Source organism: Clupea harengus, chromosome 23 (assembly GCF_900700415.2).
Source record: "Clupea harengus chromosome 23, Ch_v2.0.2, whole genome shotgun sequence".
Classification (NCBI taxonomy): Eukaryota; Metazoa; Chordata; class Actinopteri; order Clupeiformes; family Clupeidae; genus Clupea; species Clupea harengus.
Genome location: NC_045174.1, coordinates 11,532,309 through 11,557,697, shown reverse-complemented (window position 1 = coordinate 11,557,697; position 25,389 = coordinate 11,532,309). Strand labels below are relative to the sequence as shown.

Genomic DNA, 25,389 nt, shown 5'->3' with positions numbered 1-25,389 from the left:
GTTTACTGTAACTATAAACGTAACTGTTTATGATCATATATCTGATTTTCTCTTCTGAGCCCAGGTAGGGCTATCTGCTGAGCCATGAGCAAGACATTGCTTTTTTGGTGTAATGTAATACTTTCTTCTTTCAGCTGTTCTTTTAAAGTTTTCAGTTCTTTGCCATGTTTGCGACTCAACTAAAACAAATATATGGGCTGGGTTTGTACTTATTTCTCATAGCTGAGATTAATTAAGTGTTCCCAAAGGTTTGGTTGTGTTTTTTTAACAATAACTTCACAACCTTAATAACATTAAAGTGATACAAGAGCAATATTTAATAGGGGTTGATTTCGCCCATGGACGGAATTTTTGGAGAATATGTGATTTTCCATTGTAAACTTATATTATTATATTCCGCACCAAATCTGTTATTCTCAAACATTTTTGATTGTTTACTAAGTTCATAATTAACATTTTAATTAAACGGTCGATAAATAACCGGAATGTCTTGAGTGTTAAGGGTGAGTTTTGCATTCAGGTGCTGAGGTGTATTTCACATACATGTTTATTTTTCATGGTTTCCCACTTGCCACTGGATCCTGAAATTGATTAAAACATCTGTCTGTCCCATCAAGGTTATCCACAGTTTATTGAGGAAGATTGATGAACAGTCGGAAGAGATAAATCAGCTCAGAAGACAAATCAGCCGAATGCAGAGCTCAGAGAATAATGTCCAGCAAACGGAAAAGACAGAACTACCTCCTGCATGTATTCCACCCAGCTAATGTTAACTGTAAATAAATGATGTCAATAATGCATTTATGTGTGAATATTACACTGCCTGTATGTAAGAGTGCCATACTTATACTTTTCTTAAACTGTAAAATAAATGTTATTTAAATGCCTGTTTGCTTGTTCTATGTTTGTTTTTAATGTAAATATTATATGAATTATTTTGTAAATGCATTGTTGTGGCTGATTGTTCTGTTCCTTTTCTATCAGAAGACTGGAGACTGGTTGTAGAAATCTGGAGTTTTATTGTAATCAATTAGCTACAATAAGGAGATGGTCCATGGATTAGCTCGATCTCATCGTACGAATTTTCTGCTGGCTGTTTTAAGGCCTTCAACTTGTGAGGCGGTGCCCTATCTGGCTGTTTGCCAAAACCAATCAGACTCATCAAAATTCCTTTTCCTTAACTCCCCTAATTATCCCTATATAGGTGTATATGTGCGTGTTCCCTGAGAGGTCCTATTTGTGTGTGGGTGTGTATATGTGGGAGTCCTAAGAACCTCTGACCCCTTCTCCACCTGGTGTGGATATTTTGAGGCTCTCTGACCATTTCCTTATCTGGTGTTATTTGGTGCCGGTGTCATGGTCTAATTCTGTGTCGTGTCTGCTTTTCCAAAAGTGAGACTTTTGTACTGATAAGCTAATCCATGTTCATCTTAACATAAAATATACCACAGCATCTTCTTTCTTTCTATACATCTAATCTAATCTAATACATTTGCAAGCCCTGTGGACACAGCTGCCACCCAGGAAATGGGTTATGAAGCTCAGCAGATTCAAATACTTTTCTGCTGGAAACAGGCACTTTTCGAAAGACAATTGTCTCCCACATACATCAGCATCTTTGTGAACGGATGCATTAAACTAGGCGTGCTGGTGGAAGAAGGAAAATGGCACGACCCCCACACACACGAACCCTGCAGACTTGAAATAAAGTTAGACTGCAGATGCTGTCATACTTGACCTGTTTTAGCAGCTACATGAAAACTTTCCTCCCCTATGGAATACAAATATGGTTATTCAACAGCTGGTAGCAGTGCCCATAGAGAGACTGGGAACAGAGCATATTTAATGCATTTATCTTGCCTTATTGATTACATTTATCTTGTTTGTAACAGTGAATGACAATAACTGAAGATTTTTCGACTGATCAGCCCAAAAAGGCTATAGACCAATAGGGTGAAACTATAAACACATATCTCCTGGGAAGGTTCTGCAACTGTTGTTGCTTTGTATCCTTCTGTGAGTCAGACCTGAGTAAGATGAAAAGTGACACAAGGTCGTAGACAAAGTATTTCACTTTTCTAACCTTTGCAGTTTATGCCTTTCAGAAGGCGACTTGTACAAAACTGTTTTGACACTTTTAACAATATAGGCCTACATCATCTACTTAGAGGTTTGGTTATGGTCGTGACTATCAAAAACAAAATGCAAAATCCAAGTATGCTCCCATGATTATTTAAAAGGGATAATGTTTTAACAGAGACCATTGCATCTTCACAACAAATATACAAAATTAAAGCAACCATCTTTTTAAAAATTTCACTCTCATTTACTTTGATTAAGAAAAAAGTCAGTCACTTTAGAAGAAATGACATCTTTGCAACCTTACTTTAAAACACAAAACATTTCAATTTATATAAATATGCTTATTACAGAAGTTCCGTTCTACTGTTTCATACCACTAAGTCAACTAGGACTCGTCATGGCCAGACTTCTATATATTATGCCTATATAGCTTAGTGACACGTAATAATGTGCAAAGTTGTATCAACCATGTAATTCGTCATTTAAGTAAATTGAAACCATACTTACGTACAAAAATCAGTAACATGCCAGAAGACTAGACTAGGCCTACTCTTTCACGTATTGTTTTGGTCTTCACACGCCTACAGGCTATGTTGGCCTACTATCCAAATTTGAAACATTAAGTTTGCAAACACATTTAATCGCATTTGACAAACTATATGTCCCTCCATTACATTTTGCCCCTCCTAACTGGCACCTGACTAGCGCTTAACTTGCACTTCAGCAGTTACATTCCTGCACTTATTTTTCCTTTTTTCTAGGTCGTTGTTTTTCTAATTCTCATGTAAAGTAGTATTTATTGTTACACCATGCTTTTTATTGCTCTTAGCTTGACTGTTCTCTCCCTTGTACGTCGCTTTGGACAAAAGCGTCTGCTAAATGACTAAATGTAAATGTAAGATGGACTGACACCTTTGGTTGCTGTAGTGTCTCGTCGCAAACCATTCACAGATGCCTAGGTTACTTACGTTTGCCAGCAGTCTCCGTGTTTTATTGTCACTGCGGTTCAAACAACTGCCACATACTGAGTATGGTCAATATTACGTTTTATACACTACGCTGGAGCCTAGCCTGGTTTAATTATATTCATGTGTTCTCCACAAACCATTCAAGAGGTCGGCGCCCGGGCCGAACATGCTGACTATCCTGCACCCCGCCTCCTGTTTCTGCGACATGTATAAAGAGTTGCTTAACATCAGATTTACCCGGATGTACCCGTGGGGAAACTACGTCATTGTTCACCGCCGGACGCTCGGCGGCTGAAAGGATGGATAATTTCGTGTAATATATTACATTATTAAAAACTACAGGTAAGCGCTTGTTATCTCTTTATAACCCATTTTTGATTACAATTGTTGTGCGTGCAAATAAGGTTTGTTCTAAGCGATCCGATTAGGACAGAGCTTGAAAACCTCAGAGTCTTCCAGTGTCATGTCGGAGGCGAGTGCTTGAGCACCGGTGAATTTTAAATCTTGAGCCCCTCCTTATTGAGCCGACCTTACCAGTTCCCGTTTACCTCACTGGTAGTAAATTACGATCAGCATGTTGTTTTGTTGAAATACCTGTGGAGCAACATAAAGCAAATTAACCATGATCCGATCTTTTGTTTGGAACGGTAACAGTCTCGCATTGTTGCGTGCACGTCTGTCAACGTTCCACTGGTTCCACTTGCACAGGCTGGATTGTTACGGTGGCCGTTACCATGGCGTTTGGTGTTACCATGCGCGTACACTACCGCTACAATTTATTGTGTCTCAAGGAAAGGTATGCCACGTTTAAGTTTATTACTGGATTATTTTGTAGTTTATCTTACTACCTTGTGTCGACTGAATGCTTTCCTACTTTATTTATAGTCGAGGCCTAATTCGTTTTCCGGGGCCTCTCGGCTCCCCTAGCTAGCTGTATGGCCGTGGCGAAGTGAACGTGCGTGTTCAACAGACAGCTAGCTATAAGCTAGTTATCAATGGATACCTAGCGATAGCCGGTTTCATGTTTATGAAAGAAAAGTAAGAAAGTGAGCTGGTTAATTACATAGCTTCTGTGTGGTTTCTTTGGGACAGAATTCAAAATGGCTAGGCAGCGCAATGCGAAATGGGCTTTTCATACGAGTTTGTAAACAAAAACTTTAACATTAGCTAGCCAAGGCCGGGCCCGCGTATTTGTTTGGGTTGCATTAGCTAGCTAGCTAGTAAGCGTTGGCTGGATAAGTTGTGTCGGTCGGCATGCTAGCTAACGTGCTAAGGCTAGGTTAATTAGCTTATTTCCTTGTTTGCTAACTACTTGGCTAGTGAGCTGCATTTCGGATTTCACTGCAGGTGTTGGGAGCTAACATTGAAAATAAACCCTCTTTAGCCAATTCGTTGCCTTTACTATTTTTATTTACGTAAGATTATTTATTAGACTGAAGTTCAAGGTTGCATTAGCAAAGGTTTCGCTTTAATGGCGTTTCCTGTCAGTCACGTGTCACTCTCACTTGCACTGTACCCAGTTTGATTTGAGATTAACGACAGTACACTATGTACGTGGCCGAATACTTGAGATCCTAACATGTCTTTTGTGCAAATCACTGGTCGGCTAATACATTTAGGTATACTTTTAGATATGACTGTTGTATTGAGGAAAGACATGAAAAGGAAAATTGTCTCTCCAAACACTTGGTAGTGCCTCAGATTAGAATACCTGGCTGCTACCACAATGCCAATGTATCGTGATGTGTAGACATTGTAATCCATTGTAAACATGCAGTGATTTAAACACAGCAAGAGCGGTTGTGTCCTAGCCTTAAAGTTATTGAGGCGTTGCATAAAGAAGACTTGGCATAAGTAGCGATACCGATCTATTTATTAATTATATGACTACTTTTAACATAGTATGATTCTTCTAAACATTTATGGCAAAAATATTACGTCTGTGTTTGTAGAACCAGTCAGTTATTGTATATATTTTATGTCAATTATACACTTAAAATATTTTACCAGATGTGGTCTGAGATTAGAAGCTAATAATATATTATTCCCTGTCATGTTTTAACCCCAAACAGAAATGAACAATGACCATAGTTGACAAACCATTAGAGAAATCTGACCTCGAGTCAGTGCGGGGGAATCGGTCCGGCGCGATGGCCTCCTTCTCCTCCGGGGACATGGACGGGAGCTGCTCCAGCTGGGGAGGGAGCTCCTCCACCTCCGACCTACCCAGGGCCAAGACCCCCTGCATGGGCCCCACCCCTGGAGCTACCCTGTACAGCGCTGCCGCTACAACCACAACCACCACCACCTCCTCCACCACCCCCCTTACCACTGAGCGGCCCAAGGAGCAGGTGATGACGACCAGTGGGGACGGCATCGCCCTCCCTCAGAAGGTGCTGTTCCCGGCTGAGCGTCTGAACCTCAAGTGGCACCAGATGCACCGCATCGGAGCTGGCCTCCAGAACCTGGGCAACACCTGCTTCCTCAACTCTGCCCTGCAGTGTCTCACCTACACCGCTCCCCTGGCCAACTACATGATGTCCCGCGAGCATTCCAAGACATGTAAGAATGAATGCGTCTCATCTCCGTCTCATCTGTCTTGTGGCACATGGCTTATCTAAACCAATGCATAACTACCTGTATGTTCTCTGTAGGTCATGAGCCTGGGTTCTGCATGATGTGCACCATGCAGAATCACGTCACCCAGGTGTTTGCCAACTCAGGCAACGTCATCAAGCCCATTGGTGTTCTCAATGACCTGAAACGTGAGTGTGCCACTTGTTTACCTACCCATGTATAATAGGATGTTTAGTTGTTTGTGCAGAGGTTTGCTTTAGGAGAAAGAATTCCAACTCTTTGGGCTTTGTTTTTGCAGGGATTGCTAAGCATTTTCGCTTTGGGAGCCAAGAGGATGCTCATGAGTTCTTGCGGTACACCGTGGATGCTATGCAAAAGTCCTGCCTGCCTGGAAATAAGTACGTTTTACATGAGATGTCCCCTAGCTCTTCCCTTAGAACCGCTGTGTTTCCTTGTCTTGTTGTACATCTTTTGAACAAAGGACTGTTTCTACAGTAACATTAGGCCATATGACCTGTGACCAGAGGAATATGGCAGGCTATCAGCAGTGATTTGAATGCCCTGATTGTTTGCCATTTCCTTCTCTTTAGATTGGACCGGCAGACGCAGGCGACCACTCTCATCCATCAGATCTTTGGAGGGTATTTGAGGTCTAGGGGTAGGTGTTTGCATAAAGGGAAATCTTTTGTCCATGTCACACACACCTTCAATCGATAATCATTGTACTTTTTTTACAATCATTTGTACGTTTTTATTTTTTTATTTACAGTTTCTATTGTTTGTGGCTGGTCCTTATTTATGTATTTGAATTCACAGTAAAATGCCTAAACTGCAAAGCAGTGTCTGATACCTTTGACCCATACCTAGATGTTACTTTGGACATTAAGGTAAGCTTTTTTTTCTTCTTCTAAATCCGTGAATCAATTGTTTGATTTTATGCACTGTGATCCTCATCACTGTACAATTGCTCTGTTTTTTTAAATCCAGACTGCCCCTACCATCACTAAGGCTATGGAGCAGTTTGTCAAGCCAGAGCAACTTGATGGAGAGAACGCCTACAAGTGTACCAAGTAAGTTATTACAATAATATTTGAATATGACCATTTCATTTGTTAAGTGATTGGTCACTATTAGTTCTATATACATCTTCTTGGTTTAAGCGGTCATCATGTGTTTTGTAGATGTAAGAAAATGGTTCCAGCCTCCAAGAGATTCACCATCCATCGCAGCTCTAATGTGCTGACCATTTCACTCAAGCGATTTGCCAACTACAATGGCGGCAAGATCGCAAAGGTCAGTATCCTTCTCTTCAGCCTTATACCACTCTACTGTTCCTCTGATGACCTCGAACAATAGCTCATGAAAGGCCTCATCCATACACAGGACGTGAGGTATGCGGAGTACCTTGACATGCGTCCCTACATGTCCCAGCCCCATGGGGATCCGCTGATCTACAATCTGTACGGCGTGCTCGTCCACTCCGGCTTCAGCTGCCACGCCGGCCACTACTACTGCTATGTGAAGGTAAGGCCACACTGCGCCCCCTCGACCCCTGGCCACAAAAAAAAACATGCATACCTTCTCTGTGGAAGTCCTCCACAGTGTTGATACACAAGATGTATTTTAAAACTTTCAAATGGGGTTTCTGTTTTTAGGGTAGTAGCGGTCAGTGGTACCAGATGAACGACTCCTCTGTGTCTGTCAGCGACATCCGTTCGGTTCTTAACCAGCAGGCCTACGTCCTCTTCTACATCAGGTTGGTGGCCGTCCTCCTTTAGAGATTCTGCGCTGGATATTCTCTTGGCATCTTGCTGCCAAATGACTGATTTAAGGGGCTGATTGGAAAACATCTACTTTACTCTGTCCTCATCAGGTGTCATGATGTCAAGAATGGAGGGGAGTTGTCGCCCGTGATCCGCACCCCTCCCAGGCCCGCTATGAGCGTTCGGGGCTTAACGGTTAACCGGCCTGCCGTACCCTCCAACGGGCCTACACGCCTGATCAAGGTAGAACCTCAGGACCCTGGCCTCCGGGAGTCATAGTGGCATTTATTTGCTTCCATCTATATGAAATTATGCGCTGTATGCTTGAATGGAAATGTTAAGTTTGCCTGATGTGTATGTGATTGATGGCACTCTAACGCTGGATTGTTACTCTCTCCCTCAGGTTGGCCCTCAGGTCAATGGGCGGGCGTACCACAGTGGCTTCCGATACGGCAGTAGCGCCGGCAGCAGCAGCAGCACTTCGACCAAAACTGGCGCCGGCCTGTCCTCCGCCTCGTCATCTTCCTCATCTGCGTCATCCTCCACCTCCACCTCAACCTCCACCTGCACCTCCCACGCACCCAGCAGGCCCACGGAGATCGCCGACCCGGACAAAAGGCAGAAATTGTCCTTCCTCATTGGCCAGGGCAAGAGCGTCCGCCCAGGCCTGACCCAGCCGGGTTCCTCGTCCTCCTCTGGGGTCTCCCACACTCAGCCCTCCTCTAGCGCTGCTGCCTCCTCTTCATTCTCCACCTTGCACTCTACCTCAGACCCCTCCTCCTCTGGCTCCAAGCTCAACGGCGCCCCCCGCAGCAGCAGCAGCAGCAGCAGCAGCAGCAGCAGCAGCAGCAGCAGTGCCACCGCCGCCTCTGCCTTCCTGGTGCCCTACGGTCAGGAATCCTCAGAGGAGTCGGACCAGGAGAGCAATAGCGGGCTCAGGCACAACGGTCAGACAGAGGCTCACGCCAATGCCAAGCCCGCCAACGGGAAGAGGAACGGACATAGCATGTCGCCGCCCCCTAAAAGGCACGCTAGCGACCCGATGGGCAGCCAAGCCAAGACCAACGGCTCCTCCAATGGCTATGCTAACGACCACAATGACAACGGCCACAATGATGCCAAGCCCAGCCAGAATGGCCACCACAAAGTCAACGGCGTGAAGGTATGTAACACAACGACATGTACATGTTTTCTTGAGACTTTTTTTTTTGTCTCCCGACATAATACAGTCGCATGTGAGCGTGGAGTGCCTCTAATTTTTGATACGTCATGCAGGTTAACGGGAATGGTCATGTGACCTCTCCCAACTCCTTTAACGGCCAGGATGCTGAGTTCAGGGCCAATCCAGGCCTCAGCAAGCCCAGGTGAGTTCTCACGCACACAACACTACTTTTTACAGATTAAGAACTAGTGGGTCACTATAAACATGTGTAGGTGAGAAGTGGGTAATTATGAACTACATGAAACTGACTCTTCTTTGCTCCTGCGATATCTCAGCAAAAACCCTGATGCCCCTGCTGGCATGAGTATGCCTCCTGTCGGCAAGAATGGTCATCAGTCCCCACCTCACACCTCTGGTATCTTGCGGGACTCGGGCGAGGGTAACGCCTTCGCCCAGCTGGGCGGCCCCTCTGTCCTATCACCGGCCTGTGAGGCTGTTGCCGAGACGCAGGAGAAGCTGCCCGAGGTGCATGTGGACAGCCTCCTGATGGCCAAGGAGCAGGCGCCGCGAGCCTTTGAGGTAAAGCACCCACCCCAGAACGGTTCAGGAGACTGTCCCTCGGTCTCGCAAGTGAAGGCTCCCCCCATTGAGCCGGTGCATGTGAACGGGCTCAACGGGCGACCAGAGGCGGGTGACTCCGAGACGGCTAAGCATGCCAGCCGGGATGAACGGGACGAGGACGGGGACCGACACACTCGCCCGTCCGCCTACCTCTCCAAGGACCGCGAGAGAGACCGGGAGCGCGACTCGCACCGCCGGCACTATGACCACAACGGCGGGGGCGAGAGGGGGAAGGAACGCTATGGTCACCGTGGCGACAGGGAGCCCCGCCCTCCCCGCCCGCGCTCTGGCAGCCGAGAACGCTACCACCGTGACTCTGACCGCTACTGGGACCGCCACAGGTCGTCCTACCACCACCGCGACCACTACCACCACCGTCACAGATCCAAAAGTGACCGCGACCGGAGGCCTGTCGTCGGGGAGTATAACCACCACCGAGGCTCCGGGCGCTGGGAGGACGGCTCCAGCCGCTGGCGTTGGGGAGGTGAGGAGGGGCGCGGGCGGCTGCACACCAGCGAGGAGGAGGAGGCGGAGCTCTCCAGCAGGGCCAAGCAGCCGGAGCCCCCCGCCTACAACCCCTCTGCCTCCAGCGGGCACACAGACAGGAAACGCAGCCTGGAGGACGACCATTCAGAGGAGCGGCAGGTCAAGAAACACAAGAAGTCCAAAAAGAAAAAGAAGAACAAGGACAAGCATAGGTATGTCTCCTAGCTAATTGAGAAAACACCAAGCCATATTATGTTCTAAAGTGAATTACTTTACAATGCAGCAGTTTTCACTCACACTTATTTCAATGAAGGCAGGGCAATTAGACAACAAAGTCAAAATCATGCCAAAATACCATGTATTTGCCAATACACGTTTTATTAATTTCTCTATAACGATTGATGCATATATGGGATGTAAATCTTCTACGTGCTTATGTGCTCTCCTCTTCTGTGCAGAGGTTCAGATCTGGACTCCCCTGAGCGGACCAGCGACGGCACCTCAGTGAAACACAAGAAAAAGAAGAAGAAAAAGAAGAGGAGGCACGAGGACGAGCAGAACCACAGGAGTTCCGGGGGCGAGGAGCGACCCAACCGCAAGCGCCGCAGCCACGAGCGAGATCCGTCGCCGCAGGACTCCAAGCGCGCCCGCCTCGACAACCACTCTGCCCACACGCCCAGCACCCAGCACCGTCAGCTGAACGGCCACATAGGTTCGAAATGTATATACATATACAATGCATACACACATGCAAATCACATATACATGTTCGCCTTGTTCTCTTATGCTAGAAGAATGGTTGAACTGAATTTCTTCTGTTGCAGGGGTTCAGGGGTTTAACAGCTCAAGTTTTATGTGTCGTCTCGCAGGCAATGGCTACTCCTCTATGTCTTCCCAGGAAGGCGATAGCACCCAGGGAATCTCCAAAGATGCGAAATGCAGTGAGTGTTTTTAAGTTTTGGTCTTGTGCTGGTCTTGAGAAAAAGACTGTGCAGGGTTAGTAGGTCTGAGCGGCATTTGTAACGCATGTTTTGGTTTTGCCCCCAGTGATGGCATCTGGTCGACTGCTGAGTCCACTGTGTGCGGGAGGAAATGGGGAGAGGAGGAGAGCTTCAAAGATGTCTGCCTTCGATGTGAGTGGTTTTGTTCTGTTGTTCCCATGTTCCCACAGTGGTGAGAAATTCTAGATAAATGCTTTGTAATAAAAGGCTATGATTCGAACGTTGACAGAAGCACAATTAGGCCTACAATAATCTGAAAAACAGTCAGAGTTTGAGTTACACTCCAGCAGATTGTTGAAGGGTCGTTTTGTGAGGTCCGATATCCTGATCGCTGTATTCCCTCTTTGTAACAGGTGAATGGACATGTGGTGTAGAAGACTCCTCTCTTCCTCTAGATGCCCAGGTGAGATTGCAATCCTTCCAGCATCCTTGTTATTCCCATTTTTTTCACAGTGCAAATGTGTTTCAGTGACGATTACCATATTTTCTGCATGAATTTATACTTAACTGTTGTCTATTCTTTCCTTTCAGATATGGTAAACTGTCAAAAATAAGCTTTTGAAAAATCGAAACAAATCTACAGCAAAAGAATGAGATTCTTCTAAGTGAACATGGTGCTTTAAATCATTGATGATATACTGTATTTTTTAACCACACAAGAAGCACTTTTGTGTGGCTTTTAAAAAGAAAAACTTTTTTAACGGACCGCATTGGAATATTTTTCCTTTTTTCTTTTTAAGTTCACTCTACAGCTGTGAACTCTACAACTCAATAGAAGTTATGAATCTAGAGTTAATATATACATTCAAAAAGAAAGAAAAGACAGAAAGCCTGGAGCTTGAACATCTTACTTGCTGCTCAGACACAGACACAGACTCAGGACACACACTCAAGGTGAGACCCCATTCCTGTTGAGGAGGAATCTCTTGCCCCTAACCCGCCCCCACTCCCACCCCCCTCCCCCGCTTTGGGAATTGGGAATTACCAGACCACCATGTCACACAGGAGAAGAGGAACTTTATCAAAGTGTCTCCTGGCCTCTGATGTCACTGGACTCATATCTGTAGGGGAGCATCCGGTGGGAGCGGACTCTTCTGCGAATGCTACATGGGCACTTAACCACATCCTTCACCTGGACACACTTGAGGATGTTTGCCGTGCTGCTTCTCTTCTCGGCACAGACACCTACAATTGTCCTCCATTAACCGGAAACTTTTTTTTATTATTATTATTATTATAAGTCAGCGTTATTAATAAAAAAAACACAATAATCATGTATCTTTAATGTAATTTTAAGTTCAGTTCATTCTGTTATGGAAAAAGAATACTGTGAACTTTAATTTTTTTGAACTGTACTATCAGTTATTTGTATACATAGTCCTGTATCAGGAACAAGACACTTTCTCTCTTTTTTTTCCCTTTTTGTTTTACTTTTTTTCATTTTGTAGTGAAGCCCCATGGCAGAATTTCAGACCATGTTCAATGGGCGTCAGGTTTGTTTGTTTTTGTTTTGAGTGTGTGTATGTGTGTCAATTCAAAAAGTGGAATGGTTATGGTAATGTCAAAGCCTATGTTCTACTGTAGCATGTTAAATTAAGTTTATACATTGTACAGTTCTATAGAGGAGGAGAAAGCCTTAAATGCATTTGTTAATATTGGAAATTGTAAGTTTTTTTTTTCTTTTTCTTTTTTCTCACTGTTTACATGATTTTTCTTTGTGTTTGGAGTGAATGCTGACTGTTGAAAATGTTTGTTTGATGTGTGAGGGGAGAATGTTTGGATTTGTACAGAATGGGCTCCCTTCTTTTTTTTTTGTTTAGAAAAACAAACAAAAAAAATATTTCGATAAATGTGACTTTTGCAATTTTATTGAATGTGGCGTTTGAGAATGTGGTCTTGTGGAGAGACCCGGCCGTTTTGACAGTAAATACGACAGAATACTTAAAGTTCTAGAGCTGTTTATTTAAACACGACATGGGTTGAGTAAGGGGTTCATAGAGTGTTTGTGGGTCAGACAGCATTCAGAACAAGCTGAATGCTGCCAGACAACATGGCCCCTTCACCCTAAGTTCACAATTGTCTGTCCCGGATTTTATCCTGCCAAACAATTTTCTGTTCAGAAAGGTATTTTTTTTAAATCGGTGACCCTGTTAGAGGACTGGTTGAAAGATCTTCCGCTTTAATTCCTACAACGTCCATTTTCAGTTGGTATTGGTTTGACCTCAATATCCTGGTCTTTTAGACGTGTACATATAACATAGAACACCCTCCTGCTACTGGGCTATGGGAATCTCTTCATCATTATTGTTATTATCAGTGTCTTGCAGTTCTTATACGGTAATTCCACTTTAAAAAGAAGACAATAAACAATACTGCAATAGCTTTTAATATATGAACAAAAAATGGTTATTGGTGTATTGCCCAATATGCAGAGCCATTCATACATTTAAAACACAGTCACTACAATTGTTAAAACTATAACTTTACATGCTACAAAAAACAATGAGGTAACAATCTATACATTATGTACACATAACTTACAACTTTTAATGATGGAAAATAAATACGAGTTCTTATGAGACATGTCATAGTAAATCAATACTTAAGTAGCCTTGAAGACCTCTTCACAAAAAGAACATGGGAGCCTTCATTTACTATTGTACTTTTATGAATGCAAATACAATGAAACATGACTTATTCTAAAAAGCTTATAATGCTTCACAGCCTCCCAGCTATCAGTCCAGCTGACTCAGGTGGACGCTGTGTGTGTGTGAGAGAGTGTTTATCACACCTTTACATCAGTAAAGGACCGGCGTCAACATGAAATGAACACAATACACCTTCAGCACTATTTCAGAAGGAGGGAATGTAGCAATTTAGGTGATTCCTTCAAAGAAAAGAGCTAAACGAAACAAAATTGACCTTTGCTACTGTTTAACATACAAATCAAAGATAACACAAAATGTCATGGTGGTGGTTTTTACAACAAAGGACCATTAGGGGGCATCCTGGTTGCAAGTGCCCTGAGAAGTGCATTTTAACTGCTGCATCCATGATCAGATTCAACTAGGGGCATACAAACGCTCGTCCACCCCTGTACAAAAACACTCAAACATTTCAGCTTGACTCACTTGAAGTCACAGTGTCATTGTCATTCACCAATGTATTCTGAAGATTAGCTGAAGATTTCTCTACATATCACAGCAGAGCATTATTCTTACGTGACAAACCCAGCACTGATGAATACATTTGCGGACACTTGATTGTCCAGTCTGTCGTCTCATGCTGATCCTCTCGAGTTCCGCTGGATCTTGCCTACACCATAGACATATATAGATGTAGACCTATATATGTCTATGGCTTACACCCCACACCCTGTGAATTGGCCTGACTCAACTCCACCCCATGGAGAGACAGAGTGGATTGGCCCATCTCTCTGACCCACAGGGGGGCGCTGGGCTCTGGTCAGACTCACTTCTTGTTGGCCACCCGCCGTTTCCTGCTGGCCAGCATGTCGTAGAAGGGGTCCCTGCTGATGCTGGCTCTGTGAAGGGAGAGAAGACCGTCAGCAGGAGGCCAGAATACAACACGCCCAGTCAAGGCTTTAGCTATTACTCAAGACGCTCTTAACCAAGATAATTTACTGATAAGCCAATACGTCCTCACTAACATATAGGTAGGCCAAATGTAAAAAGTGGACTAGTATAGAAGTAGAGTGAAGTCCTGTCACGCACTGCAAAACTTTGGCATCAATACACCTTTATATATAGCAATAGAAGAATAGACGATGCAAGAGCCTGGTTCAGTTTTTTGTAGTCAAACAGTGAATATGTGTCTGGTCTGGCGATAGTCACACATACAAGCACAACGTAAGCATGAGTTTTTCTATCATCTAGTCGATAATAAAGGTCCTAAAATAATAATACGATTTAAAATAGAATTCATGGGTGTTTTATTTCAACCTTCACAGAAGCATTTTAAATCAAAAACTATTTGTATATATGTGTATATATTGTGTATATGTGCCTTCAACAAACTCACAAGGGCAAGCTACGGCTATCTTTCATTGTTTTAAACAATCATTTTAGACATTCATTTGTTTGGTATGCACAAAGTGTGATTCATACCTTATGTCAATTTTCAAGTACACTTGTGTTTGTGCAAGTGCGTGTGTATGTGTGTGTGTTTCTGCAGCGGTTTACTCCATGCTCTATCTGGTGAGGAGCCTGAGTCTGAGCCAGGAGTGGGAGACATTGGAGAAGACGCCCCTGTATGTCCTGCTGGGAACAGAGCAATCCACTACTCTGTGTCACTGCTATGCCTCAGACTATGTGAGTCTGTGTGCGGTCAGAGGCTGGAGGGGGGCTTGGAGGTGGGGGGGGATTTAAGAATGTGTGTGTGTGTGTGTGGAGGGGTGTGAGTAATTGTCCAGAATTCCCGGCAGGCGCTCAGGTCGTGCTGAGCCAGCCATTCACAGTACAAACAGACGGTACTGACCGCAGGGGCGACAGCCACCTCCTCTGCGCCTGAGTCAGGGGACCGCCGTCTGTCCCCATGCTAATGAGACGTGCACGGACCACCTCTCGGTCTGTCACGGCCAGATCCCCAGCACTCCACGTCAGACAGACCAATCAGTCTGCATATCAGCATTTAAAAGACTCTCTGTCTCCACCTTTCATTCATCCATCACTGTGCTGCCCACACCAAAAAACAACGACTACAATCCTGTTTTGTAAGAGAGCTGACAACCTCGCAATTCATGGAGCATTAATAGCAGAAGGACAGGGACAAGGTTGTGTTCTCCTCCCAGCGTTCTGAGGAGAGAAAGCACCTTGGCCGTGTCTGTTTTCAGTCCACACAGGAAGTTCGGTGGCAGCACAGGAGCTGAGAGTGTTCCTGGTCTTCCCCGGCCCCCTGTGCAATCAGTTGGGTGTTATCCTCAGGAAACCCATTTGGCCTCCAGAGAGCCAGACCTCCCTGGCCTTATCTCTCTCCCCCCGACTGTGAGAAAAAGATCTCAGAGTCACACGCTCGCACCCTGGAGTTGTGACCCTGGTCACAGGACTCTCGTATTAAACGCTGGAGTAACAGAAATACAATAAAAGCCATTCTTCACACCGCAACGAGCCCCTAAGGTGCTGCTATGTTTACTGACAAACGCTCCCCACGTTTAGACCATGAAACTGTCCCTGGCGGCCCCTTTGGGGCTTAAATAACACTGAAAGGAGCAGAAGGAGCCATTGCCAAGTTTCCAAATGTGAGGTGGGTTTACAGATACAGAGCCCATGTAAATCCAGTGAGCCCTAAGCAGGAAGATCATTAGCATTATGGGTACTTTGTTGGTTCGTTTACGGCTCATTCACGGCACGATGGGGTAGCTAGCCATTTGTTCGAAATTGACACATTCAAGTTACGCAACGTAACAAGTACAGTCGAGAGCATAAAAGTGGTGGAATTAGTGGTGGGGTTATTGACAGTTGTGAACTTACTTGATGGATTTGATCCACTCCTCCTTCTCCTCAGCTGTTGGGGCTGATATCCTGTAGACCACATGGTTTCCCTCCACCACCCTTCCATCAGCTTCAGTCTTACAGGCCTTGATTACCTGGCCCTTATGGTTGGGCTTGTAGAGCTCAAAGCAGTTCTGAAAACACATAATAATAAGAGTCTAAGTATAAGAGGCCAATTTAAACTGCAGGGTTTTCTCGCCCACATATAGAGATCTCTGCCATGGCATTATAGTATTGTAATATTGTATTACAATATTATTTAACATTAACATTGTCTTATTATTTACATTGTGACACACTGACATGATAGAGAAACACCAACAGAAATCATGTGTTTATGTGCTATCTCTTCAATATACTGTATCTACCACACGCATGCAAACTTACAGTATGAAATGTGTGCCAGTGTTTTCTTGCTTTTATGAAAGGTTGTCAACTGAAAGTAGTTAACTCACAGTAATAAGGTAAACAACATAGATATCTCACCGGCTTCCTGGGCTCGTCAACCTCCCTGATGCTGAGGTTTTCCAGAGGAATAATCCCTCGAGGCTCCTTGTCCTATGGAAATATTACCAGGAATATTTCTGTAATCCCCTTTCAAATCCACGTCTTTTTCGTTCTTAATACAAAAATGATTAGTGCCTGGACTTATTTTGCAATATCCTTACTGAAACAACATCGGGGAGGGCTTATGGAGGTGCTTAGCAAACTCAAACCAATTTCTAAGTGATGTGGAGCAGCTATTGTGTCTCTCCAGGTCTGCTTTTAGAATGGAGCGTTGTGGGGGATAAGCGCAGCATTATTCCCTGGGCTCCCTGGCTTAATGAGGGGGTCTCAGCGGGGAGGTGATTGCCAGGGGACCCCGATTTTAGGGCTCCTCTGGGGGGGGGGGGACTAGCATGTCGTTTGAAGTGGCCACATGCTCCACAGGAGACCCTGGCCAGATGTTCTCCGGTGTTTTGTTAATTGTTGGATGCGAGAGCAAATTCCGCTTGGGGGGGGGGGGGCTCTGTCTGCTACAGCTTAGGTTTCACTGATAAAGGCCTTTCAAAATAAAAAAAAACCTCTCTCACTGTCTGTTTGTCTTGCTCTGTTTTTCTCCTTCTTCCCTTCCCCACTTGAAATGAAAGGATGAAATGTTTCCCCAACCAGCCAGAGAGCTGAGTCTGCAGTTACTTACAGTTGTGTACTCGAAGTAATACAGGCAGTTGTCAGTTAGAATGAACCACCTTCTCTTCCACGTCTTCACTCTTCCTCCTGTATGGCAGACCAGACATGAATTATAAATGACCTGTAAACTACACAGAATGGCGGAATAACTTAAGCTACAGAAAAGTGCTGTCGCTGGCAGGAAATGCAAGGACAACACACAGTGGCGGAGGTCATTCTCCTGTTGAGGAGAGACAGTCCCAAGACGATCCAGGCTGATTTGCTTGAAATTGCAATGGTATGGCTGGCAACAAGAGAGCTGAGAGACAGCTGTCATGATACCTAATTAAATACTGACCCCACACTAAATTCTGCAATGTATCTGAAGCAACATATAATTTACTACCATAAATATATATAACTACACATCACTGCATCAAGCATATGCTGTCTTCAATCAAGACAAAACAACTGTTAAATAATTTCAGCTGGGACCTCCTTGAAGAAAAATATCCCGTTTTGTTTGGAAAAAATATGTTCACGAGAATTTATGAAAAATTATTTTCCGCTTCCTTCCTTCCTTTCTTTCCTTCCGTTTAAACTGATGGAAAATCTCTGCTCTCTGTGAATTTATACCCAAAGAGCTTCATAGTGGAGCAAAAGCCTCTGTACAAGAGTTTTTCTGGATCAATAAATGTATTGTATAGAGAGGTGTGATGTTCATAAAATGTTTTAACATCAATGTAATAAAGAACAATTTACTTCTAAAATACTGTTTTAAGAATTCCAGGAAAGATGTATCAGCTTTTTGCCCGATGCTGTGGCTGAAGTGGTTGCCCACTACTCCTAGTGTGTGTTAATTGCTCACTGCTCCTAGTGTGTGTGTGTGTGTGTGTGTGTGTGTGTGTGTGTGTGTGTGTTCACTGCCAACGGATTGGTTAAATGCAGAGTCCTAATTTCCCTCGGGATTAATAAAGTCTCTAAAAATGACATCTTGGGACTATTAATTAAAGTCAAACTTTCAGTGAGTGCATACACAATATTAGACTGTTCAAATGGCAGTGCCATACTTAATACGCTGATATCTCATTTCAAAGAACCCATGAAAAAAAACACATCCTAACTATTCCATTGATATGGATATTCAACACAGTAACACATAGATTTTTTTTCTTCTCAGATGTGGGTTAATGTAAATAGGCCAATACAGTGAGCCAAAAACTGCACAGTGTTCACAGGCTAACGAACCTGTATTAAAATGTGTTAATGACCTGGAATGAGGAGCCCAGTCCCCAGTGGCAATACTGTATTAGCCGTATGTCTTAAATGACCTGGAAAAGCTGGAAAATGTCTCATTGCAATGTTTCATGAGAGCTGCAATGTTACAGTTTTGCTGTCTCAATCAGGCCTGAAATGGGTATATGGTGCGAAGAGACGAAGAAGAAGAAGAAAAAAAAGAGGAAAAGCAGCATTAAACTAAATTAGTTGGCACAGTAGGGGGTCTGGCAGGGAGAGGGGCGCCCCCTGAGAGAGAAAGAGAGAGAGAGAGAGAGAGAGAGAGAGAGAGAGAGAGCGAGAGAGAGAGAGAGAGAGAGAGAGAGAGAGGCACAGCAGCGGGAGAGGAGAGAATGTGGCACAGCGCTCACACTGGCCTTGGAGAGCCGCGAGGGAAGCTGCCTGCCAGCTTCGATCACAACGGGGGGCGTACAGTAAACTGTACCAATTCAGTTTCTATACGAGGGGAAAACATTCCCGGTCTTCAGCTGCCGATAAATCTCTTTGGAAAGTCTTTCCAAGAGAGTGAGAGTGAGAATCATGTGGAAATCTGTGTGAAAGGGTGAGTGTTGATGAAGCTACTACGTCTTTCCCCCAAAACATTCATCACTGTCCAAAATAGTGTCTGACCATGACCAGACCCGTTCCCTAATCTGCTGCTACACTGGAGAGTGTGAAGTGTGAAAGCAAGTGTGAAGGAAACTTTGCCTGCATGCAGCAAAACGTTTTAATGGGGCTGAAATCTGAAGGAATTCTAAATATGAAGGGAATACAGTATCGGCTAACACTCGCTAAAATAGGGCACAGAGGAATCACTCACCAAAAAAAAGAAAAACAAAATCCTAATTCTACTGGCTCAGAACGTGGCAGAAATCCACCGTCCACGTGAAACGATAGAGGGAGTTCACAGAGAGATAACCTGATGCCCATGGCAATCATAACTAATTTCTCCTCACACTTTTAAGAAACTAGTAGATGGTGGAAGTCAGACTAGCAGAGCTGTGTTTTTCCAACAGCCAGCTGATGCACCGATAGTATGTTTGCAAAGAGCGAGATGTAGCTTCAGGGTCGTGTATGCTAGTTTAGCGAAACAGTGGCACCACCCAATCAAGGAAGAAGGAGGTCAAAGGTGGCGTAGAGATAGCAGGAAGGAACATTTCAATACAAACAATTCCTGCAGAAAATGGAGACAAACACAATGGACAGCAAGGAAAGCACAGCTTCAGAGATGGGTGTGGAGTGGGTATGGTAGGGAAAGGACGGAACAATGTCACAGCACAGCACAGAACAGAACAGCCGTACAGATGCCCTGGGTACTCAAGGGACAGAAATACAATCTACTTGGTGAAAAAAGGTTGATAAGAATGAGCACAGCTCATCAAGTTTTACTGACCCAGCTTGAGAAGCCAGCCTTCCCTATCCGGGTTGAAGAACGTGTGTGTCAGGTCGTTGCCATCATCCTCGGGTATTTTGAAGGGTTCATTTTTTATGCTTTCAAACAAATTCTATACAGAAAAAGACACACATGCAAAGTATTTTACCAACAAATATTTCTTCCAACATATCATTGAATTATGTGAGGTTGCACCTTCAATGACGACAGTTTGTCATCTTTGACATGGCACAGAAGGAGCAGCTGGGACCAACGACTCGGCTCTACGCCGTGTGTTATGCACACTGACAGCAGCTAACATGCTGACAACACTCACGAGCCTCTATAATTAACAAACACATCTTGTCTTTGGCTTCCTATAGTGAGGATTCAGGTCATATCCTGTGGGAGCCGTATTAAGCATGCTTTCTTGCAGAATATGCTGATGAAGTGAAATGTCATCTGTTACTGTTTTCCCATTGCCGAGGACAAACAAAACTAGGAAAACTCTGCTGTTGGTCAGCCGGTGTCTCTTACATGGTTTTCCGAGTGAAGGTTTGTAATTGATATACTGCATACGGTGTCTGAATTCAATTTAATTTCATATCCAATTCACTTTACACTACAATCATGCACTCCACCATCACACAATTTCTTTAGACAATTATGTACCTATAGGGTCTGTTTATTTGTCCTCACTGTCATTGAAGTGCATCGAAGTGCCCTTCAAAGATTTAAAACACATTTAGAACACATTTAGAACACCCTTAAGAGTGTGAGAACGGTCTCGAGCTGGAGCAGAGAGGCCCCTCACCCTGAGCAGCTCCTCGGGCAGGTCTCCTCCCTCGTTGATCCCTCGGTTCATGGAGATGAACCTCTCCACCGGTGGCTTGTCCCTGACGTTGGGGTTGTGCAGGCTGGTGTTCAGCATGATGATGGCAAAGGACAGCACGTAGCAGGTGTCTGTGAAGGAAGGTCAGGGGTCACGTTCAACTCTGTCTCTCACAAGCTCTGCTGTGTCACAGGGTGCAGCCCAAACATAGAACTTATCTCCTATTGAGGTCAGATGTCATATAGATGACTCATTGATATTTGACTGTTTAAACATTATCCCATATTTTGAGCACTAAAGCTTGTGTTGCTGCAGCACTGAATGCTTTGACGACTCTATGCAAAAGCAGAGAATTGGTGACATCCATTCAACACCGCTGAAGTGTGCTTTTTTCTAAGTGTTTGGCTTCGCGAAGTGATTGTAGTTTGGATAAAACTGAGCTCACAGTGTGCAGTGACGCACCTCCGTCAACTCTCCAAAAGGATGGAAAATGTTTTTGGCTTCCCAGCACTGGCAAGTCTTTTTAAAAGAGAAAGAGAAACTCTTCCCTGAAAGTTGCTCCGCCATTCCGTGACGCACATATTTACCGTTCATGAATCAGTGACCACTGGAGTTCTTTGTGAGGAAACAATATTTAAAAAAAAAAAAAGTAGCGGGAGGTCATGAATATGGATGCACTGACGCACAGCAGATTCTGAGTGAATAAATCATTATCCTTCGTGCGGTCATAACTCAGCCCCCTACTCACTCTGGCCAGAGTTATACTCCAGAGAGTCCCCCCACTGTGACAGTACCCATACAATGGAGCTCTAAGCTCTGCATATAATGATATCTGCTGGCATGTCATGCAGGATTCTGCAATCCCAAAACAAGAGACAGTAAAACACATTGTTATGCAGATCTTGCGCCTGTGTTTCCTTCTCATGTGATAGACGGTGCTACAGTGCTAGGGAACTGGTGATGGTACTGTTTTGAAGTACACTGCAAAGCAATTGTGTTGAATTTGACATTATATCCTGCAAGGAAATTTGGCAGTGCATACCTTGCATTGCTTTTGGTTCTAGTGATATTAAGAATGATGCATATTTCCTCTTCCTAGTTCTTTGTTTTATGATTTACACAACATTCTAGAGAATTATGAGCTTGCCTGTTGTAATGAAAAGAAAGTTGCATAATGAGGTTTTAATGGTGGGCAACTAATCCCCCCTTTCTCTCTCTCAGGCACTCAGCGGGGTGCATGCAGCTCCACAAAAACATTACCAATATTTAGGGTGCCGAATACATGGTGCGAATGAGCATAGAAACACAGAAACGTTCTTTCCCAGGATTCATTCGGTTTCAAAATTATCAGATGTTACTGAAAAAAGTCAGAGGCTGTGTGAGGCTGACCTGTCGACTGGAACACGCCTGGGTTGCACTGACAGTATCGAGAAGCAAACGCCTCCATCATCCGATCAATCTTCTGGGCCTCGCCGGGCAGCCTGAAGCTCCACAGAAATTGTCTAGCGTGGGGAACAAGGAGATAAATCAGGGAGTACTCACATACACCTATCACTGCATGAGTTGTAGTTCACCTCAGAAAGAGCCAGGGAAACAGACAGATGTGAAATTGTGCATTTACACTCATGTGCTAATTAAATGATCTGATCAACAAAGAACATTCATGTGTAACACATGCAATGGTCAGATTAAAAAACAATCACTAACGTGCTGAGTTATATTATATTTTATTATTATTATATTCAATTTTTGCTGTCTACTATATCTACACACTATCCTCTCAGATGCCGCTGCCACTATTACACACAACACAGATACACAACAAACAAAACCACTGCCTTGAAGTTTACAGCTGGGCAAAATTAAAGACACCCGCAAAACACCCACATTTTTATGTGAGACAGATGACATGATGTGTGAGCAGAGCAATATATTTTGGCTGAAAGGCCTATTTCCTGCCTCAGCGTGACTGAGAAAACAAACCTCTCACCTCAAAGCCTGCACCAGGTTCAGATCTGCAAACTCATGGAGCTCCACGAAGGCCTGCAGAACCTTGATGTTGAAGTCATCCCTGAGGAGAAGACGAAAGGAATTCCAATCAGGAAGAGCTCCCCCCCCCTCTTTTGCTTTTCTCAAAGCAAGCAATGGTAAATTACCAAGGGAGCATTAAAAATAAGAAATGGAATAGCTGCACAGTTTGAGTCCGGAATGGGAAAGCAATATTTCCACTGTGATGGATTCCCTCCTATTGGCACCTCTCAAAGTTCCAAGCATTTTTCCCTGCTGATATTGACAAGAGAAGTGGAGTGCTGGCCCTGAGAAAAATCTGGATCCAATCTTTAAAAGCCACAACTTCAAAAACACATTTTTGGTAAACCTAGTTGAAGTTTCTAAACGATCCTAGTGGCAACCATCAATCAAGGATTGAAATCTCAAGAGGTCCAAACCCAGTCTACTTCAGATGAGACAACCCTCAGGAGTCAGTACCCATGGCCAGGCTCTGATAACACTGATAACTCAGTAATCCAATTTTCACTCAGAGACAAGCACTAGCAACATGCACAGCACACAGATTCTGAGTGCTGATAGTATGTTTACCAGACTAAGTGCTAGCTTACTGAAGCAACATCTAGAAAAACAAAGATATCAAAAGAAAATAAATTGACCCAGAATTACATTATCATCTCTCGGTTTCACAAACATAAAGTCACTATAAAAAAAATAGAAGAACTTTAAACCAATAATTAATTTGGTTTCCTGCACTCGTCCTTCTGGGTTTACTGCCTAGCAACACAATGAACTGAGATCAATTGATCTGGAACCTCTACAATTTTCTCTCAAAAGACAGAGCCATCAGGGGCTATAAATATACGTGTCTAAATATATACAGCATATGTGATAAACACATTTGTTTAAAAAAACATATGGAACGAGTCATTGGACCAATTTCCTGCAACATACGGCTGATTACACAAGCTCCACTTGAGTCATCCCCTCCTAAAGCAAGCCTATGACCACAATGAGAGATAATAAGAGGTTCCCGTTCGAGTTCCTCACGTAAATACAATTAGCAGTAATTGCTAATTATACCTCTCCTCCACTTTTGTTTACAGTTGCCTGTGAGTGGGATGACGAGGGCTCTTTGAAGAGGCCCTGAAGCCTGGCTGAGGCCCCTCAGGGGAGGGCAGACTGTAAGCCATTACGCTCGCAAAAGAGCTAATTCGTTTGGTACAATGAGATGAGATGAGATTATCTTCTCACTTTAGCTTTAAGACAGTGATGGATCTCATTAAGGTGGTTTCCTGAGATCATAGAGAATGTTTGGCCTTGCTCTGCTTCAGAGACAGTGGTCACCTTTGATTAAAAAAAGTCTCCTTGATGAAAAGATTATCACAGAGGTGAACACATGAAATCATATCCTAATCCATGTCATGTTGAATCTGCTTTCATGTTCTTTGTTCTGTAATTTGACTTGTTATTATTATGTTTTTATGTACTATTCCATCATGCATATTCTCTTGTTGTACAAGATTAATGTTTTATTGTGCACTGTCCCTGTCTTGAAAAATAAATTACAATTACAATTAAATTAGTAAAAATTCATGATTTTATTGAGCTAAACTATAAATCCTGTAAAATGTAACTTTTAATACGATATTTGGCAGGTTAAAAGAGCAGCATATTCCAGCAAGTATTGACCTCACAGCCACAGTATCCACACGCTTTAATTTAACAAGCCAGTGTGAACTCTGCCAGACACGGATAATAACATTTATTGCCAGTGAGAGGGGCAATCAAAGAGATAAGACATCTATATTTCCAGAATGAAACACGTCTCTGCGGATATTGGTGGTTTTCTCATCAATTAAACAGTGTAAATAATTTCCTGAACAGATGGGGTAAGATTTACAGGACGGTGTTATCTCACAGCACATACATCAGAACTCAAACCAAAAAGAGCTGAGAAATCATCTCTTGTCTACAGCCACCACATAGTTGATCTGTTCCTTACCTTTCACCGAGGTAATCTCCAATGACTGTTTTGTTGAGGCCCTCTCCTTTGTAAAGAAACTGTGAAATGTCCTCTGGCGTATGTTGCAAAAGGTCATTTTCCAACAAAAACTGGATGCCCTGAAATCAAGACAAGGTTATTGTCCTACACCACATGTCCAAATGCATAAACATAAGATAATTAGCAATACGCTCATAAATAAATGTATTCAAGGACCCCTAGGGATTCGTTAATTGATGCCTAATTGGGCAGAAGTCATTAAGGAGTACACGATACACCTGCAGTGCCAATGACATCTAACCTTTTTGGGATCCATGTTGAATTTCTTCCTCCCAACTGCAATCTGTTTGTTTCTCTGTGTAGTTTTGCTGTAGAATTATAGGGAGAGGAGAGAAAGCGTATCAGATTCCAGGTCAGTCACACTACTCTTGTCTCTCATAAGATCTGTGATCATAAGAACAAACGGAGAACAAACGGAGAACAAACGGAGAACAAACGGAAAACCAACGGAGAACAAACGGAGAACAAACGGAGAACAAACGGAGAACTCCGTGATCTACTCACCTCTCTCCCACACAT

At 43.7% G+C, this 25,389-nt stretch overlaps 2 protein-coding genes across 4 annotated transcripts; one reads left to right on the top strand and one right to left on the bottom strand.

Moving 5' to 3' along the window:
• Positions 1-3,284: 3,284 nt before the first annotated feature.
• usp42 (ubiquitin specific peptidase 42) lies at positions 3,285-12,606 on the top strand. Of its 3 annotated transcripts, XM_031560774.1 has the most exons (20): positions 3,286-3,392; positions 3,705-3,846; positions 5,123-5,612; positions 5,705-5,815; positions 5,926-6,025; positions 6,218-6,285; positions 6,444-6,514; positions 6,615-6,697; positions 6,809-6,920; positions 7,011-7,151; positions 7,283-7,383; positions 7,501-7,633; positions 7,794-8,552; positions 8,666-8,754; positions 8,888-9,871; positions 10,118-10,371; positions 10,529-10,600; positions 10,707-10,792; positions 11,014-11,063; positions 11,192-12,606. In XM_031560774.1, the coding sequence occupies exons 3-19, from the start codon at positions 5,132-5,134 to the stop codon at positions 11,032-11,034; spliced, it is 3,666 nt and encodes a 1,221-aa protein (XP_031416634.1). In that variant the 5' UTR covers positions 3,286-3,392; positions 3,705-3,846; positions 5,123-5,131; the 3' UTR covers positions 11,035-11,063; positions 11,192-12,606. The 3 variants fall into 3 exon arrangements, with proteins under 3 accessions (XP_012694382.2, XP_031416634.1, XP_031416633.1); XM_012838928.2 differs by lacking the exon at positions 3,705-3,846 and having other exon boundaries at positions 3,285-3,392; XM_031560773.1 differs by lacking the exon at positions 3,286-3,392 and having other exon boundaries at positions 3,403-3,846.
• Positions 12,607-13,030: 424 nt separating this feature from the next.
• On the bottom strand, positions 13,031-25,385 carry cyth3a (cytohesin 3a; the record flags this gene model as incomplete). The annotated part of the gene is made up of 11 exons (XM_031560775.2): positions 13,031-14,204; positions 16,150-16,304; positions 16,657-16,728; positions 17,351-17,427; positions 19,988-20,099; positions 20,781-20,929; positions 22,188-22,300; positions 22,789-22,869; positions 24,811-24,929; positions 25,112-25,178; positions 25,375-25,385. Coding segments are annotated over 11 exons (1,029 nt in total), but the record flags the coding sequence as incomplete, so codon positions are not given.
• Positions 25,386-25,389: the final 4 nt, after the last annotated feature.